Genomic DNA, 15258 nt, shown 5'->3' with positions numbered 1-15258 from the left:
TAATTTTCGCATTCAACATAGACATTTCAAATAATTATTAAAGACTTCTTTCTTGAACTAAAACAATCTTGTAGTAGATAAGTAAATCTAGCTTTCAATGTCAACCTATCTACACTATTAATTCTTCTGCTTGTCACAATTATTACCTGGCAGTCCCCAAGTTATAAAAAATAAAAAAACTACCGCACATTTAATCACTTTCTTCAATATGGTGTGCCTAATTATAAGAAGTCATTGGACATTTTAGGCATTGACAAAGCTCAGTAAAAGGCGTACTGACCCATCTCCAAGTTTATCCCACATATTGATCAACTAGTTGAGCTGGGCCTATTTCTCTTTCTTATCTCCTACATTTTATCATCCTCGTCCTTTTTTTCTTTTACCTCTAGCTAAAATCTTGGGAATTGGGAATGTGAAGCTCCGTTTTGAATTAAGTTCTATTGTTAGATATAGTTTGTATACGTGGGTTTACCACATCGGTGGCTGAACCTTTGAGGCATTAAAAAAGCCCACTAAGTCATATCGAATGAGTATTTGACACACTTATAAAGTATGTGTAACATATGTTATTATATATGTGTAATTAATAATAATAATAATAATATCTAAACGACTTGGATTTTGGCACATGTTGGACCTTTAAAGAAATGTTTTATTTTCGTATTTACCGTTTGGAGCAGTTTCTAATTATTTAAAATTTGTATTTAATTTTGAATTTTAAATAAAATAGACATAATTGTTCGCATAGGAGTGTGACTTTTTTGAAAAGTCTTCTCTTGAGTCCAATAAATAGAAGAACACCTCAGGAGCAGTGATATTTAATTTGTACATATAATTCTGGCTTTGTTGTATGTTAACGGAGAATTGCTTGTAATCCCCTAAAGAATATACGGACAATATCTCTTGAAATATATTGATCTTTCACGCGTCAAAGTTATTCTTCTGCAATTTTTCTAATAATTTTCAAGATATATTCTGTTATGAAGAAATTTATGTCTGTTGTAGAGAACACAAAAAAGTTCATCAAACTAGATCGGTTTGATGGAACGAACTTCACTCGCTGGAAGGACAAGATGATCTTCTTGCATACTGCTCTAAAGATATTTTACGTCATTGATCCATTATTGCCTGCACTGTTAGAACCCACTGAAGAGGATTTAGAAGATACGAAAGAAGAGAAGAAAACACGCCAACATGATGAATTGCTTTGCCGAGGACACATTCTAAACACTTTGACATATTGGCTCTATGATTTGGAATATTTGTATTCCAATATGAAATTACCAAGGAAAATATGGACATCATTGTAGACCGCACATGAAAATGAAAAGCGTGGTATTGATAAATTTTTGTCCTTACAATACTTTGAATTTAAAATGGTTTAGACAAAGCCCATTATGGATTAGATTCAAGAACTACAAATCTTAGTTTCAAAACTAAGTGATCTTGAAGTTAAAGTTCCCGATGCACTTCAAATAGGTGCCATACTGTCGAAATTGCCTTATACCTTGAATGACTATAGAAAGAAAATCTTGCATTTCTGATAAATTAACAGTGGAACAATTTTGAACTCACCTTTAGATTGAAAGTGAAACTCGTGCTCGTGATGCTATTGTCCAACCTTCGAGAACTCACTATTGCCTGCACAGTTAGAACCCCACTGAAAAGGATTCAGAAGATACCAAAACAGAGAGGAAAACACGCCAACATGACGAATTGCTCTACCGAGGACACACTCTGAACACTTTGACAGATTGGCCGTAACACCTCAAAGTTTTAAGTAATATTTTCATTCTCGATTGAGCATCTTTATAATGAAGATAGATTTTCCGTCGTACTTCCTAAATGTGAAATTGACAATAATATAAAAATTACTTACTTTAAGTTATGTTAATATTGACAAAGAAGTCCATTGTGTTGCTATGTGTAACACTAAATATTATTTTGATGAATTGTTATTAAATACATTATATATTTAAGGTATTGTGCTGCCATCCTTTTGTATTTATTTAAAGATATTTAGTTCTTTGGGCAGCCAATTTTATTTCATACATATCCAAAGTTCATAAGTATTACTTATTTGATTTGCTTTTTCATAACCTCCTCTCATATTTCATTCTTTCATACTAAAGAAAATGCCTACTCTCTCTCCTGCTTATCACCTGAAATACTTCATGATAACCATCAAAAATTTTCACTAAACCAACCAGCAAAACTCGTTCTTGGTGAAGCTCAAGTTGCTCATCTCTTTTGTGGTAAGTTACTAAACTCGTTTTTACACTAGACAGCGATTAGTGTTTTCTTCGTATATTCTTGTATATGGATCCGTTTTAAGTGATCCAAGCTTTTCCGGAAAGCTATTTCATAGATCTATAACTCTTATTCAGGCACCAAAACCTGATTTGTCTTTTATTTACCCAAAAATGGGTGATGAACCACAGGGAAGGTGCTGCCTAGATTTTTTGTTTTACAAACCCTCCCTGTACTACTGTTAGTAATTTTAGCATAACCTTTTGTATAAAACTGATATAGGGGTGATTCAAGATTTACTGAAATAGTAAGGCATATATCTACAACTGTAATGAAGACCACACAGTCTAGTTTGTTCATTTTTATCTTCAAAACTGAGTCACAACACAAGACAGTGATACTGTCCAGAATTTCTATTTAAGTTTTTTAGGTAATTTGCATCAATATCATGTTTAGTTTGACATGTTAAATCACTGAACTTATATAGATATTTGATTTATGTATTTAAGATATATATACCCTTGTAAAATCTAAGGAAAAGTGTTTGAGAAAGTGGACGGATTTGGTTTGTCTATGACGTAGATGATTCGAACGTCCTCAAGTTGTAGTTGAACTGTTTTGTGTTAAAACATCAAAGTTTGTATAAAATTTGTACTCTTTTTACTTGCTGGAATATTTTGAAATAACCTCATTATTTTTTCTTGTCTTCAATTTATATCGTTGTATTCGTGTTATATCAAGTATTGTAAGATATTCGCTAAATCGCTCACTCATATGGATTTGCTTGATCATTTAGCATTCTTGTTGGGACTTTGTCCTTCTTGTGGAAGTGACTTTGTCACTCATCTTGGCATGCCTCTTGGTTCGGATCTTTTTCCATTTTGACTTTGGAATTGTAGTTCGTCTTAAATTATGGAACTTGTCAGTGTTAAGTACGAACTAGGACGCCATTTTTAATATGGTTCTTGATTCTCTTGACTATTGGGTTTTGGCCCTACTTGATTTGGGGCTTTGGTCCACCTTGATATCTGATTATGCTTAGTGTGATGGCATGACGTACATATTGGGCGAAAAATGAATATTTGGCAAACTCTCTTGGATTGATAGTATACGCTTTCTCGACTCTTGAATCTTGAATATTGTTATTGATATTCAAGGTTTGCTATTCGATAATTTTGATATATTTGTTCACTTATTTTAAATTATGTTTAATTTGAGCTACCTATAACTGAAAAGGGGAATTGGAGAATTTAATGGCTCCAAGCCCAAAGTTTATACGCCACTAAGCTTTATGCTTAGCGATAGTTGTTTTCTATCGTAGGTAATGTACGAGATGAGATTTGAAGACGACCTTATGAAGTAGTATTTTTTGGGAGCACTTATGGAGATCACATTTGCATATGCAACTAGATTTTGTATAGTGTTGGGACTCGTACATGATCTATATGTCGCACTCATGTACGTTATTTTGGAGGCTTGTTGGATCTTAAGACCAAAATCTTGTAACTTAAATTTGGTAACTTGTTTTGTTGTTTTAGGGTGTATTAATAACTCAAGTTTTGTAATACACTAAATTTACATTGTCTTGTAAAAATGTTCAAAGGAGAAGACTAGTTTTATGTTTTTTTTACTCGCTAGTTTGAATTTATGTACAATATGAACATGCAGTGATGTTGAACGAAAAGTATAATTTTGTTAGGAAGTTATTTAACGTGTTGATTATTCAAGAAGGGTTATATCACCTTATGTTGATATTTTGATATTGTATTTTATTTTTTAAAAAAAATTATGAAGTGTATTTTTAAAAATAAAAATATTGCACTTTGAACCTTTATCGCATGGGCCTATTTTCGCTACTAAATTATTCTGAATGTCTTTTTGGATTAATATCTTCTTAATATTGTAAGTAGTAAATTAGATTTATTTCGTAAGTAGCACCCTTCCAAAGTGGGTTCCTACAATTTTTGGTATCAGAGTTTAGGTTTGTGATTCTAGGATTTTTGTTATGATCGTACCTAGTATTTGTTGTTATTTTCTTTCTTGAAAATGACTCAGAGATTATAAATTTTTGCATACTTGCTTAATGTAATTTGTTGTATTCCTTGTGCATATAAATCATGTACATGTCCCTAATGCAGTGTGATCTTATCTTTTATAGAAATTTTAATATGGCCTCCTCTTCGAATAGAGCTATTAAATCCGTTGATGAAATTCAGGCCCATTATAATGCTCCACCCCATCTCCGGGAAGGAGATGAGGAACCCTTACCTAACCTAAATCATCATCGTGTTAGTGAAAATGAATTGGGTAGTAACCCAAGTGCAATGGGTCATAGAACTCCTACTATGACTCTTCCATTTCAGCAGATGGCTGAGTTCTTTCGTCACTTGGCACGGACAATGTCAGAACCTAGTGAAATGAATTTTGAGAAGATGAGGAAAACGGGTAGAGTTGAATTTGAAGGCACTACTGATCCCACGGTAGCTGAACAATGACTCGAGCACATGGAGAGGGTCTTTAAACAACTAGAGTGTACTAATGCTGCCAAATTTAAGTATGTTATCTCTTTTTTACAAAAGGATGCCTATGATTGGTGGGTAAGTGTGCCAAATGCAAAAGCAAAACCTCTGGTGCTTACTTGGGATGACTTCGTGAAAGCATTTCATACGAAATATGTTCCGCTTGTCTATTGTGATGCTAAGAAAAAAGAGTTTCTGAATTTAAGACAAGGGAGTATGTCTATTGCAGAGTATCAACAAAACATTTTCAAGCTTTCTCGCTATGCTAGAGGTATTATTGATGATGAAAGAGACAAGTGCAGAAGATTTGAAGAAGGTTTGAATGGTTCAATCCGAAAATCTGTGGCAATCTTGCAACTTGAGGATTTTTCCAAACTAGTTTCAGGTGCTCTTACTTGGGAAAGAATTGACAAGGAAGAAGCTAGTAGGAGAGAAAATAAGTTTAGGAAGGGTAATTCAGATTATGGCGGTCTATCCAAGAAGGAAAAGTTTGACTATTCCAAGATTGAAAGTGCACAGAGGTCATCATATCACAAGAAGAATAAGCCAAATTTCTCTAATGCTAGTACTCCAAGTTATGGCCAAAGCAAAACTTATACACCTACTTGTGCACAGTGTGGGAAGAATCACTATGGTGCCTACAGAAGAGCTTCTGGTGCTTGTTTTAATTGTGGAAGTCTGGATCATAAAGTGAAGGATTGTTCTAATCCTAATCCTCTTTCTTCTACACATACAGAGGGCTCAGTTCAAAAGCTTGTCACTACTCATTCTCAAGCTAATAGCGGTGCAAGACCTAGAAATATGCAAGCAGTGGGTTCGGGTGGAGCTAATTAGGGTAGTGGGTCGAGAGCTACTGCTATGCTATGAGATAGAAGAATGACCAAGATGGCCCAGACGTGGTTTTTGGTAAATTTCACTTATTTGGCATATCTATAGTTACATTATTTGATCCTAGATCTTCGCACTCTTATGTTTGCTCATCACTTGCAATTCCTGATACTGTTAAATATGTGAGACTTGACTTTGATGTGCTTGTCACGAGTCCATTAGGGCATCAGGCTGTTTTTAACATGATTTACCAAGATTGTCCATTCATGATTCAAAATTTAGTCTTCCCTGCAGATTTGCTTGAAATGCCCTTCCAAGACTATGATGTTATTATTGGTATGGATTGGCTCCATAGGCACTATGCATTAGTTTATTGTAGGTTGAAGCAAGTGACTTTTAGAACTCCTGCATATTCACACATAGTATTCAAGGAGAAAGATCATTGACATCTAATATTATTTCTGCAGTCTTGGCAAGGAAGATGATTCGTCAAGGTTGCGAGGCCTATCTTGCTCATATAGTCGATATATGATTGGGGAGTCCAAGTCTTGAGGACATACCAACCGTGTGCGACTTTCCTGATGATCTTCCTGGGTTGCCTCCAGAAAGGGAGATTGAATTTCCTATAGAGCTTGTCCCTGGAACTACTCCTATTTCTATCGCTCTTTATAGAATGACTCCAGCTGAATTAAAAGCGTTGAAGGCTCAATTGCAAGAACTTCTCGAGAAAGGTTTTATCCATCCCAGTATTTTGACTTGGGGAGCTCTTGTTTTATTTGTGAAAAAGAAATATGGCACTCTTAGGCTTTGCATTGATTACTGACTGCTAAACAAGGTAACAATCAAGAACAGATACCCACTGCCTAGAATCGATGACTTGTGTGACCAACTGAGGGGTGCCAGCTTGTTCTCAAAAATTAACTTGAGGTCTGGATATTATCAATTGTGAGTGAGGGAGCAACATGTTCCTAAAACTTCTTTTAGGACCAGGTATGGCCATTATAGATTTTTGGTAATGCCATTTGGTTTGACAAATACTCCTGCTGCATTTATGGATCTAATGAACTGTGTATTCAAGCCTTACCTTGATCAATTTGTGGTGGTCTTTATTGATGACATTTTAGTCTATTCCAAGAATAGAGAAGATCATGATAAGCATCTCCGGATTGTCATGCAAATTCTGAAGGAGAGGCAACTCTACGCGAAGCTTTCCAAATGTGAACTTTGGCTGAGTGAAGTGGCTTTTCTGGGGCATATTGTATCAGCTAAAGGTGTGAAGGTTGATTATAGTAAGATTCAAGCTATTGTTGATTGGAAACCCCCTAAAAATCCAACTTAGATCAGAAGTTTCTTGGGGAAAGACGCCAAGATTTTATGGGATGACAAGTGTCAAGAGAGCTTTGAAAAGCTCAAATCCTTGTTGACATAAGCTCAATACTTTCTTTGCTAGCTGAAGGGAAAGATTATGTGATATAAAGTGATGCATCTCACCGTGGATTGGATTGTGTTTTGATACAAGAAGGGAATGCAATTTCTTATGCCTCTCGAAAGTTGAAATCGCATGAGTTGAATTATCCCACTCACGATCTTGAACTTGCTGCCATTGTTTTTGCCTTAAAAATTTGGAGGCATTATTTGTACGGGGAGAAGTGTCATATATTTACTGATCACAAGAGTTTGAAGTACTTGGGTACACAAAAAGAGTTAAACTTGATACAACGTATATGGCTTGAATTCATCAAAGATTATGATTGCATGATTGATTATCATCCTGGTAAAGCCAATGTGGTGTAACGACCTGACCGGCCGTTTTAAAAATTTAAGTCTTATTCGGTGGCATAAGGCCCTGAGCAGCTTCGTATTATGTGTATTGACTTGCGTGCATGGTTGAATTCAATTACCGGATGATTCTGAGTGATTTGGGACACTTAATCCCTAAAACAGAAGCTTAAGCCTTAGGATTTTGACCGTAGTTGGAATTGGGTGAAGACGACTCCAGAATGGAGTTTCGTCAGTTCTGTTAGCTTCGTTGGATAATTTTGGACTTAAGGGCGTATCCGGATTGTGTTTTTGAGGTCTGTAGCTCATTTAGGCTTGAAATAGCGAAAGTCAAATTTTTGGAGATTTTGACCGGTAGTGAAATTTTTTGATATCAGGGTTAGAATCGGATTCCAGAAGTTGGAGTAGGTCCGTAATGTTGAATATGACCTGTGTGCAAAATTTGGGGTCAATTGGATGTGGTTTGATAAGTTTCGGCATCGGTTGTAGAAATTTTAAAGTTTCAAGTTCATTAAGTTTGAATCGGAGGATGATTCATGTTTTTAGCATTGTTTGATGTGATTTGAGGGCTCGACTACATTCTTATGGTATTTTAGGACTTGTTTGTATATTTAGTTGAGGTCCCGGGGGCCTCGGGTGAGTTTCGAATGCTTAACTGATCGAAATTTGGACTTGTGTAGTTGCTGAAGCTTTCAAGCTTCTGGTGTAATACCTACGGTGGGGTGGCCGCAGGTGCGGACTCGCACGTGCGGAAGGGAGCTTGTAGATGCGGCCCTGATTTGGGTAACCAGTGGTCGCAGGTGCGATAAAAGGGGCGCAGAAGCGGAGTCGCTCTTACGGAGAAGGGATTGCAGAAGCGGAAGGCGAGCTGAGTGAGGATTCCGCAGAAGCAGATAAGAATCTGCAGGCGCGCACTTGAAGGTGTAGCCTTATGTTCGCAGAAGTGGACCAGAGGACTTAATTCATTTCCGCACCTGCGATGGAATTTCCGCAGGTGCGGCATCGCAGGTGCGACTGGAAGCCCGCATAAGCGGAAATCGCTAGGCAGAAAAGGGCTAAGTACGAGGGTTGATTTGATTCTCTAATTTTGGACCTAGAGAGCTCGAATTAAGGCCAAATTTCAAGGGATTTTCAGAGGAAGATTGTAGGTAACGATTCTTAACTCTTTTATGGTTATATCTCATTAATCTATAGTTGATTTCATCATTTAATTAAGGAATTTGGTTGAGAAATTTGGGAAAACTTTGGAAGGTTCTTCAAATAAATTTTTGAGTTTTGATTCGGATTTTGATATCGGATTTGGATAATTTTGGTATGAGTGAACTCGTGGTTGTTTGTGTGTTCGTATTTTATGACCTTTACCCGATTCCGAGACGTGGGCCCGGGATGACTTTTTAGGACGAATTTTCTATTCTTTGCAAAAGTCGTAGATTTATTATTTAAATTAGTTTCTCGTAATTTTATTCATGATATGTAATTGTGTTTGGCTAGATTTGGGCCATTCAGAGTTGGATAATCGAGGAAAGGGCATTCTTACTGATTGATTGAGCTTGGTTCGAAGTAAGTATCTTGCCTAACTTTGTGTGGGGGAACTACCCCTTAGGGTCTGAATCTTCTATGCTAATTGTAGTCCGTGTACGCGAGGTGAAGAGTATGTGCTCGGACTTATTTGTGGAAAGTTGGCCTTTTAGGGTTCTTAGGTCCTTGTATTCACTGATTATGCAGTAGTTATGTTATGAATACGTCTCTTAATTACAAGTTTGACCTCTACCTGCTTTAATTAGAATTAATTGATTCATGATCCGCCCTTGATGCTTGTTTGAATCATCTGTGCCTTAACTGAAATTGTTATCCCTTCTATTGCCATGTTATATTTTCCCTAACTGTTTATCTTTATTTGAAGTTATAATTATCTCATTTGTAATTGTTCATCCTTAATTGAGGCTATGATTATCTTTCTGCTGCTTATCCCTAATTGAATTTGTTGTATCTCTTTCTTAATTGACAACCTTAAAAGAAGTTAGATATCCTTTATTTTAGTTGACTTGTTCTTATTTGGAATTATTCGCCTTGTGTTAGCTCCTTCGTCGTGGAACTGTACATTGTGGACCATTGTTACATAATATTTCCTTTCTTATTGCGTTGTTCTTATTATGACTAGCATTCTCTCCTGTGGCCACTCCTCGTGAATTAATTCCTCTGTTCCTTTGAGTTCTGGAATTTCTGAGTTGATTTATTTGTCGTAACCTTGTATTAGTGTTATTGTTGTTGTTGTACTGGTTGTTCTTGCATATTTACTTTGGGACTACGAGGCGATACCTCGGAAGATCCCCCCTGTCTTGTATATTTACGTTGGGACTACGAGGTGGTACCTCGAGAGATCCCCCTGTCTGTCATATTTACTTAATGGACTACGAGGCGGTACTTCGGGACATCCCCTGTTGAGCATTTACTTTTGGAACTATGAGACGGTATCTCGGGAGTACCCTTTGTTGACATCTCTTTGTTATGGGGTTGCACGAGGATTCTGTCGTGATATTGTTACTATTTATATTTGCACATGCGGCGTGACAAGGAAGGATACATATATGTGGGTTGCGCAAGTGGCGAGACAGGGTGGGAACATTATTATGCATGTGTGGCGAGACAAGGCGGGCATTTACTTTACTATTGTACACGTGGTGAGACAAGGTGGGCTATGTCAGGGATTGATTTGTGATGGCCTAGGGGCATTCTTGTTATTGATATTTATGTAGTGGTACACTTACCTGTGTGAGCTTTATCTTTGTAAAAGTTGTGAGAAAACATTCTACGTGTTGTCCGTTCTTTTCCTTATGCTCACTAGCTGGTATAAACTATGTTAGGACATTTGCACAAGCATACACGTAGTTAAGCACTGTTATCGGATAAGAGGTTTTCTTGATATTTTTGAGTATGAATGCACACCCTTGCTTACTTGCCTTCTATGTGAGAATGGCTCTATTTGGCACGCGAGTCGTCAGTGCGGTTATGAGGTGTAATGAGGGCACAGGATTCCAAGTGTTAGGGTTCAAATATTGAGACACGTGAGTTGTGATTTGTCCAAGGTTCGGTACCTCGTGGAGTTTGTTAACTAAAACCTGATGTGAAAGCGGTCGTTGTTGCTGAGTTATTACTTGTTCTTGTTGTATCTGTGATTTTGAATTTAGGTTGTGTTTACGTTCACCCTTCTGTGTCATTATTATGGTATTTCGCTGATACTTGTTGTTGTCCTTTCCTATTGCAATTACTGTATTGTTAGTCATATCGTGTAGTCTTTATGTAGATATTATACTCTGTTGTTTCTATTCTTATACTTTGTTCTGGTCATTTAGTCCAGTAAGTGTCTTGACTGTTCTTCCTCACTACTCCTCAGAGGTTAGTATTGATACTTACTGGGTACCACAGTGGTGTACTCATACTACACTTCTGCACATTTTTGTGCAGATCCAGGTATTTCGAAGTCAGTTGATCATTAGCTAGATGTGCGAATTGTTGCTGTGGAGACTCAATGTAAACCTGTTGCTGCGTTCGCAGGCTTCGGAGGCACCTTCTGATTTGTATTCATACTGTTACTTTATTTCAAACAGTTATATTTAGAAGAATTGTAGCAAACTCTATAGAGCTTATGACTTGTACTGTAGGTTTTAGGAATTGTAAATTTTATAGAGATTTCTATTTCAAAAGTTGTTAGATATTATTTTTATTGTTGTTATTCAGTAAATGTTAGGTTTACCTAGTCCCTAAGACTAGGTGCCATCACGATACCCAACAGAGGAGAAATTGGATCGTGATAAGTTGGTATCAAAGCTCTAGGTTCATAGGTGCTACGAGTCATAAGCGAGTTTAGTAGAGTCATGTGGATCGGTACGGAGACGTTTGTACTTATCTTCGAGAGGCTACGGAACTATTAGGACAATTTCACTTCCTTCATTCCTATCGTGCGAGTTCATTCATCTCGAAATTTGAACTTTTATCATTCCATTCTCTCACAGATGGTGAGGACACGAGTTGCAGTCACTAGTGACGTTACCCCCAGAACAGATGTCGTTAGGGGCAGAGGCAGAGGCCGACGAGGAGCACGTGCCACATCTAAGGCACCTACCAGAGCAGCAGTTGAGGAGCCGCTAGTAGTTCCAGTTGGGGGCAGGTACAAAAGGCGCTTGCTATTACCCCCGGACTTTAGGAGACCTTAGCACAGTTCCTGACCATATTTTGTACATTGGCTCAGGCGGGGTTGATTTCGATTGCACCAGCTATTTCACAGACCGGGGGAGGAGCTCAGACTCCCGCCGCCCATACTCTAGAGGAGCGAGTTCATGTTGGTCAGGTTCTAAGTGTCATGGCGACACAGCCTGTGGTCCTAGCTCAGCCCGTGGTTAGGGCAGCAACCTCAGAGGAAGAACAACTTAGACTTGAGAGGTACAAGAAGTACCACCCTCCTACCTTCAGTGGATTAGCGACAGATGATGCCCAGGGTTTTCTAGAAGAGTGTCACTGCATTCTCCGTACTATGGGTATTATGGAGACGAGCGGGGTTGCTTTTACTACGTTCCAGCACAGGGGAGCGGCTTATCAGTGGTGGAGGGCATACGAGTTGGGTAGCCCGTCCGAGTCATCTTCACTTACATGGGTTCAGTTTTCAGAGATATTCCTGAGAGAGTTTGTACCTCAGTCCCTTCGAGATGCATGGCGCGCGGAGTTTGAGCAGCTGCGCCAGGGCACTATGTTAGTGTCAGAGTATGCCGTTAGATTCAGTGATTTGGCTAGACATGCGCCTCCTTTGGTCGTTACAGTTAGAGAGCGTGTCCGTAGATTCATTGAGGGGCTCAGACATGATATTCGGTTCAACATGGCTCGGGAGTTAGAGTCGGATGTCTCATTTCAGCAAGTAGTAAGGATCGCTCGCCGAGTAGAGGGCATGTGGGATCAGGAGAGAGGAGACAGGCGAGGCCATGAGAGAGAGGACAGGCGAGGTCAGGAGAGAGAGGATAGGGAGGCGAGGAGGCCTCATAGACCGGAGAGATCTACTAGTCCTTATTTTGGAGGTAGGGTATGACATGGTGAAGGTTTTGTGGATCAGCCAGTTCAGTTTGCACTTCAGGCTTCGCACAGTGTTTCAGGTGCTCATTGGTCTCAGAGTACCCATACCTCATAGTTCCCACAGCCACGTCAGTAGAGAGGTTGCTTCGAGTATGGAGATACCAACCACAGGGTAAGAGATTGTCCTAGATTCCGGACAGGTGTGTCACAGTGGAGTATTCAGGCGAGTAGAGGGTACCCAAGAGGGGAAGGCCCGACCCGTTGATGTGTTTCATATAGTAGGCTTGAGGCCACTGCGCCAGATGATGTCATACAGGTATGGTTTTGATTTGTTACAGAGGGGAACCATTCATATTTTGATTCGGTTCTGCTTATCGGGGCGAGTTCCCCTATTTGTTCTCCCACCTATGGGTGAGTTCATGACCTAGTATTATTTTTATGTGTTTGCCCCTGTTGGGAGATTCGATGAGTGATAGTCGTGTTTATCATTGTTTTAATTCATTATTGAAAGTTACGGGACTAGAAGTGAATGCATATTGTCTATTATGGCAAGTTTGATGTGATTCCTGAGTAATTTGGTTACGATTTGTGATTTGATACTCTACCGGGGTGAGAGTTCAGTAAGCGTTGTGACTTTATTGGTAGAATTGAGTTAGTGGAAGATTTCAATTGGTATGATGTGTATTCGGCTTATGATTCAGAGTTGAGGGTGAGACCCTCACGATTTCCATGTGTTTTGATATGTTTGAGCTGGGCTGCGTGCCGCGGTGGAAGTTATATCAGGATACGATCCTTGTGATTTGTTCATATACTTTAATTCTTCCTTTTTAAATTGATTCGTAGTATGGTACTAATAGAGAGTTGTGCATGTCAGGCTTGTTTGATATTTCTCTTATGTGTTTCTCTTTACATATTCAGTCATTTTCATTCTGTGCTTCTTGAGTTTTAGCTTGCGGGGTGTGTGCCCGGTGGTGTTAGTTGTGACTTGTTGATCCGCGTGTATAGTTATGAGGTCTTTGTATTGCTGCATCATTGTCAGCGTTGTGGAGTTTTAAAACGGGTTGCTAACGGATATGAGGCTAATTGTCGGTGCTGGTTTTGACTACGGGCAGCTATTGTGATCAGAAATGTTATTATGGGCCTATGTGTGGTGTGTCACATTGTGTGGTTGTACCTTGCGGGTGTCGGCATGAGTTGCCGAAGCTGGTTGAGACGGATACGTGGTATGGATTTAGAATCGAGTCTTTTGGAGATGAATGGAAGGTGAGAGTTCTGACTGTAAGGCTTATCGGTGCTGGTAGAAAGGACAAATTACAGTTGAGATGGTGTCGTTGGGCTTATGTGGATTGGGGTGACGTGGGGTCACCCGCGGGTGTATGTTGGATATGTGCATTCAGTGATTTGAAGACTTCGAGATGATTCTTGGCACGTTCGAGGATGAACGTTTGTTTTTGAGGGGAAGGATGCAACGACCCAGCCGGCCATTTTGAGAATTTAAGTCTCGTTCGGTGGCATAAGGCCTTGAGCAGCTTCATATTATGTGTATTGACATGCATGCGTGGTTGAATTCAATTACTGGATGATTTGGAGTGATTTGGGACACTTAGTCCCTAAAACGGAAGCTTAAGCCTTAGAATTTTGACTGTAGTCGGAACTGTGTGAAGACGACACCGGAATGAAGTTTCATTAGTTTTTTTAGCTCCGTTGGATGATTTTGGACTTAGGGGCGTGTCCGGATTGTGTTTTGGAGGTCTGTAGCTCATTTAGGCTTGAAATAGCGAAAGTCGAATTTTTGGAGATTTTGACCGGTAGTGGACCTTTTGATATCGGGGTCGGAATCTGATTCCGAAAGTTGGAGTAGGTCCGTAATGTTGAATATGACTTGTGTGTAAAATTTGGGGTCAATTGGACGTGGTTTGATAGGTTTCAGCATCGGTTGTAGAAATTTTAAAGTTTCAAGTTCATTAAGTTTAAATCGGAGGGTGATTCGTGTTTTTAGCATTGTTTGATTTGATTTGAGGGCTCGACTAAGTTTGTATGGTGTTTTAGGACTTGTTGGTATATTTGGTTAAGGTCCTGAGGGCCTTGGGTGAGTTTCAGATGCTTAACGGATCAAAATTTGGACTTGTGTAGTTGCTGAAGATTTCAAACTTCTGGTATAAGCGCACCTGCGGTGGGGTGGCTGCAGGTGCGGACTCACACGTGCGAAAGGGAGCTCGCAGATGTGGCCCTGATCTGGGTAACTAGTGGTCGCAGGTGCGACAAAAGGGGCACAGAAGCGAAGCTGCTCCTGCGGAGAAGGGATCGCAGAAGCGGAAGGCGAGCTGAGTGAAGATTCCGCAGAAGCAGACAAGAATCCACAGGCACGCACTCGCAGGTGCGGCCTTATGCTCGCAGAAGCGGACTAGAGGAATTAAGTCATTTCCACACCTGCGATGGAATTTTCGAAGGTGCGGTATCGTAGGTGCGACTGGAAGCCCGCAGAAGCGGAAATCGCTGGGCAGAAAAGGGCTAAGTGCGAGGGTTGATTTCATCCTCCAATTTTGGACCTAGAGAGCTCAGATTGAGGCGATATTTCAAGGGATTTTCAGAGGACGCTTGTGGGTAATGATTCTTAACTCTTTTATGGTTATATCTCATTAATCTATAGTTGATTTCATCATTTAATTAAGGAACTTGGTTGAGAAATTTGGGAAAAAGTTGGAAGGTTCTTCAAATAAATTTTTGAGTTTTGATTCGGATTTTGATATCAGATTTGGATAATTTTGGTACGAGTGAACTCGTGGTTGTTTGGGTGTTCATATTTTATGACTTTTACCCG

The 15258-nt window shown here is 39.3% G+C and overlaps 1 protein-coding gene across 1 annotated transcript; it reads left to right on the top strand.

The window, feature by feature from the left end:
• Positions 1-4418: 4418 nt before the first annotated feature.
• On the top strand, positions 4419-6420 carry LOC138898544 (uncharacterized). The gene is made up of 4 exons (XM_070184619.1): positions 4419-4730; positions 4830-5589; positions 5706-5933; positions 6203-6420. The coding sequence occupies exons 1-4, from the start codon at positions 4419-4421 to the stop codon at positions 6418-6420; spliced, it is 1518 nt and encodes a 505-aa protein (XP_070040720.1).
• The last annotated feature ends 8838 nt before the right edge of the window (positions 6421-15258 follow it).

The sequence above is a fragment of the Nicotiana tomentosiformis genome, chromosome 9 (assembly GCF_000390325.3).
Source record: "Nicotiana tomentosiformis chromosome 9, ASM39032v3, whole genome shotgun sequence".
Lineage (NCBI taxonomy): Eukaryota > Viridiplantae > Streptophyta > Magnoliopsida > Solanales > Solanaceae > Nicotiana > Nicotiana tomentosiformis.
The sequence above is the reverse complement of the archived record's forward strand: the minus strand, read 5'-3'. Positions and strand labels throughout refer to the sequence as shown.

Excerpts from the sequence above, each read along its gene's own strand:
- LOC138898544 (XM_070184619.1), top strand. The coding sequence starts at position 4,419 with ATGGCCTCCTCTTCGAATAGAGCTATTAAATCCGTTGATGAAATTCAG. Across the intron at positions 4,731-4,829 it reads AAGGCACTACTGATCCCACG|GATGCCTATGATTGGTGGGT; the intron begins GTAGCTGAACAA and ends TTTTTACAAAAG. Across the intron at positions 5,590-5,705 it reads TATGCAAGCAGTGGGTTCGG|TTACATTATTTGATCCTAGA; the intron begins GTGGAGCTAATT and ends GCATATCTATAG.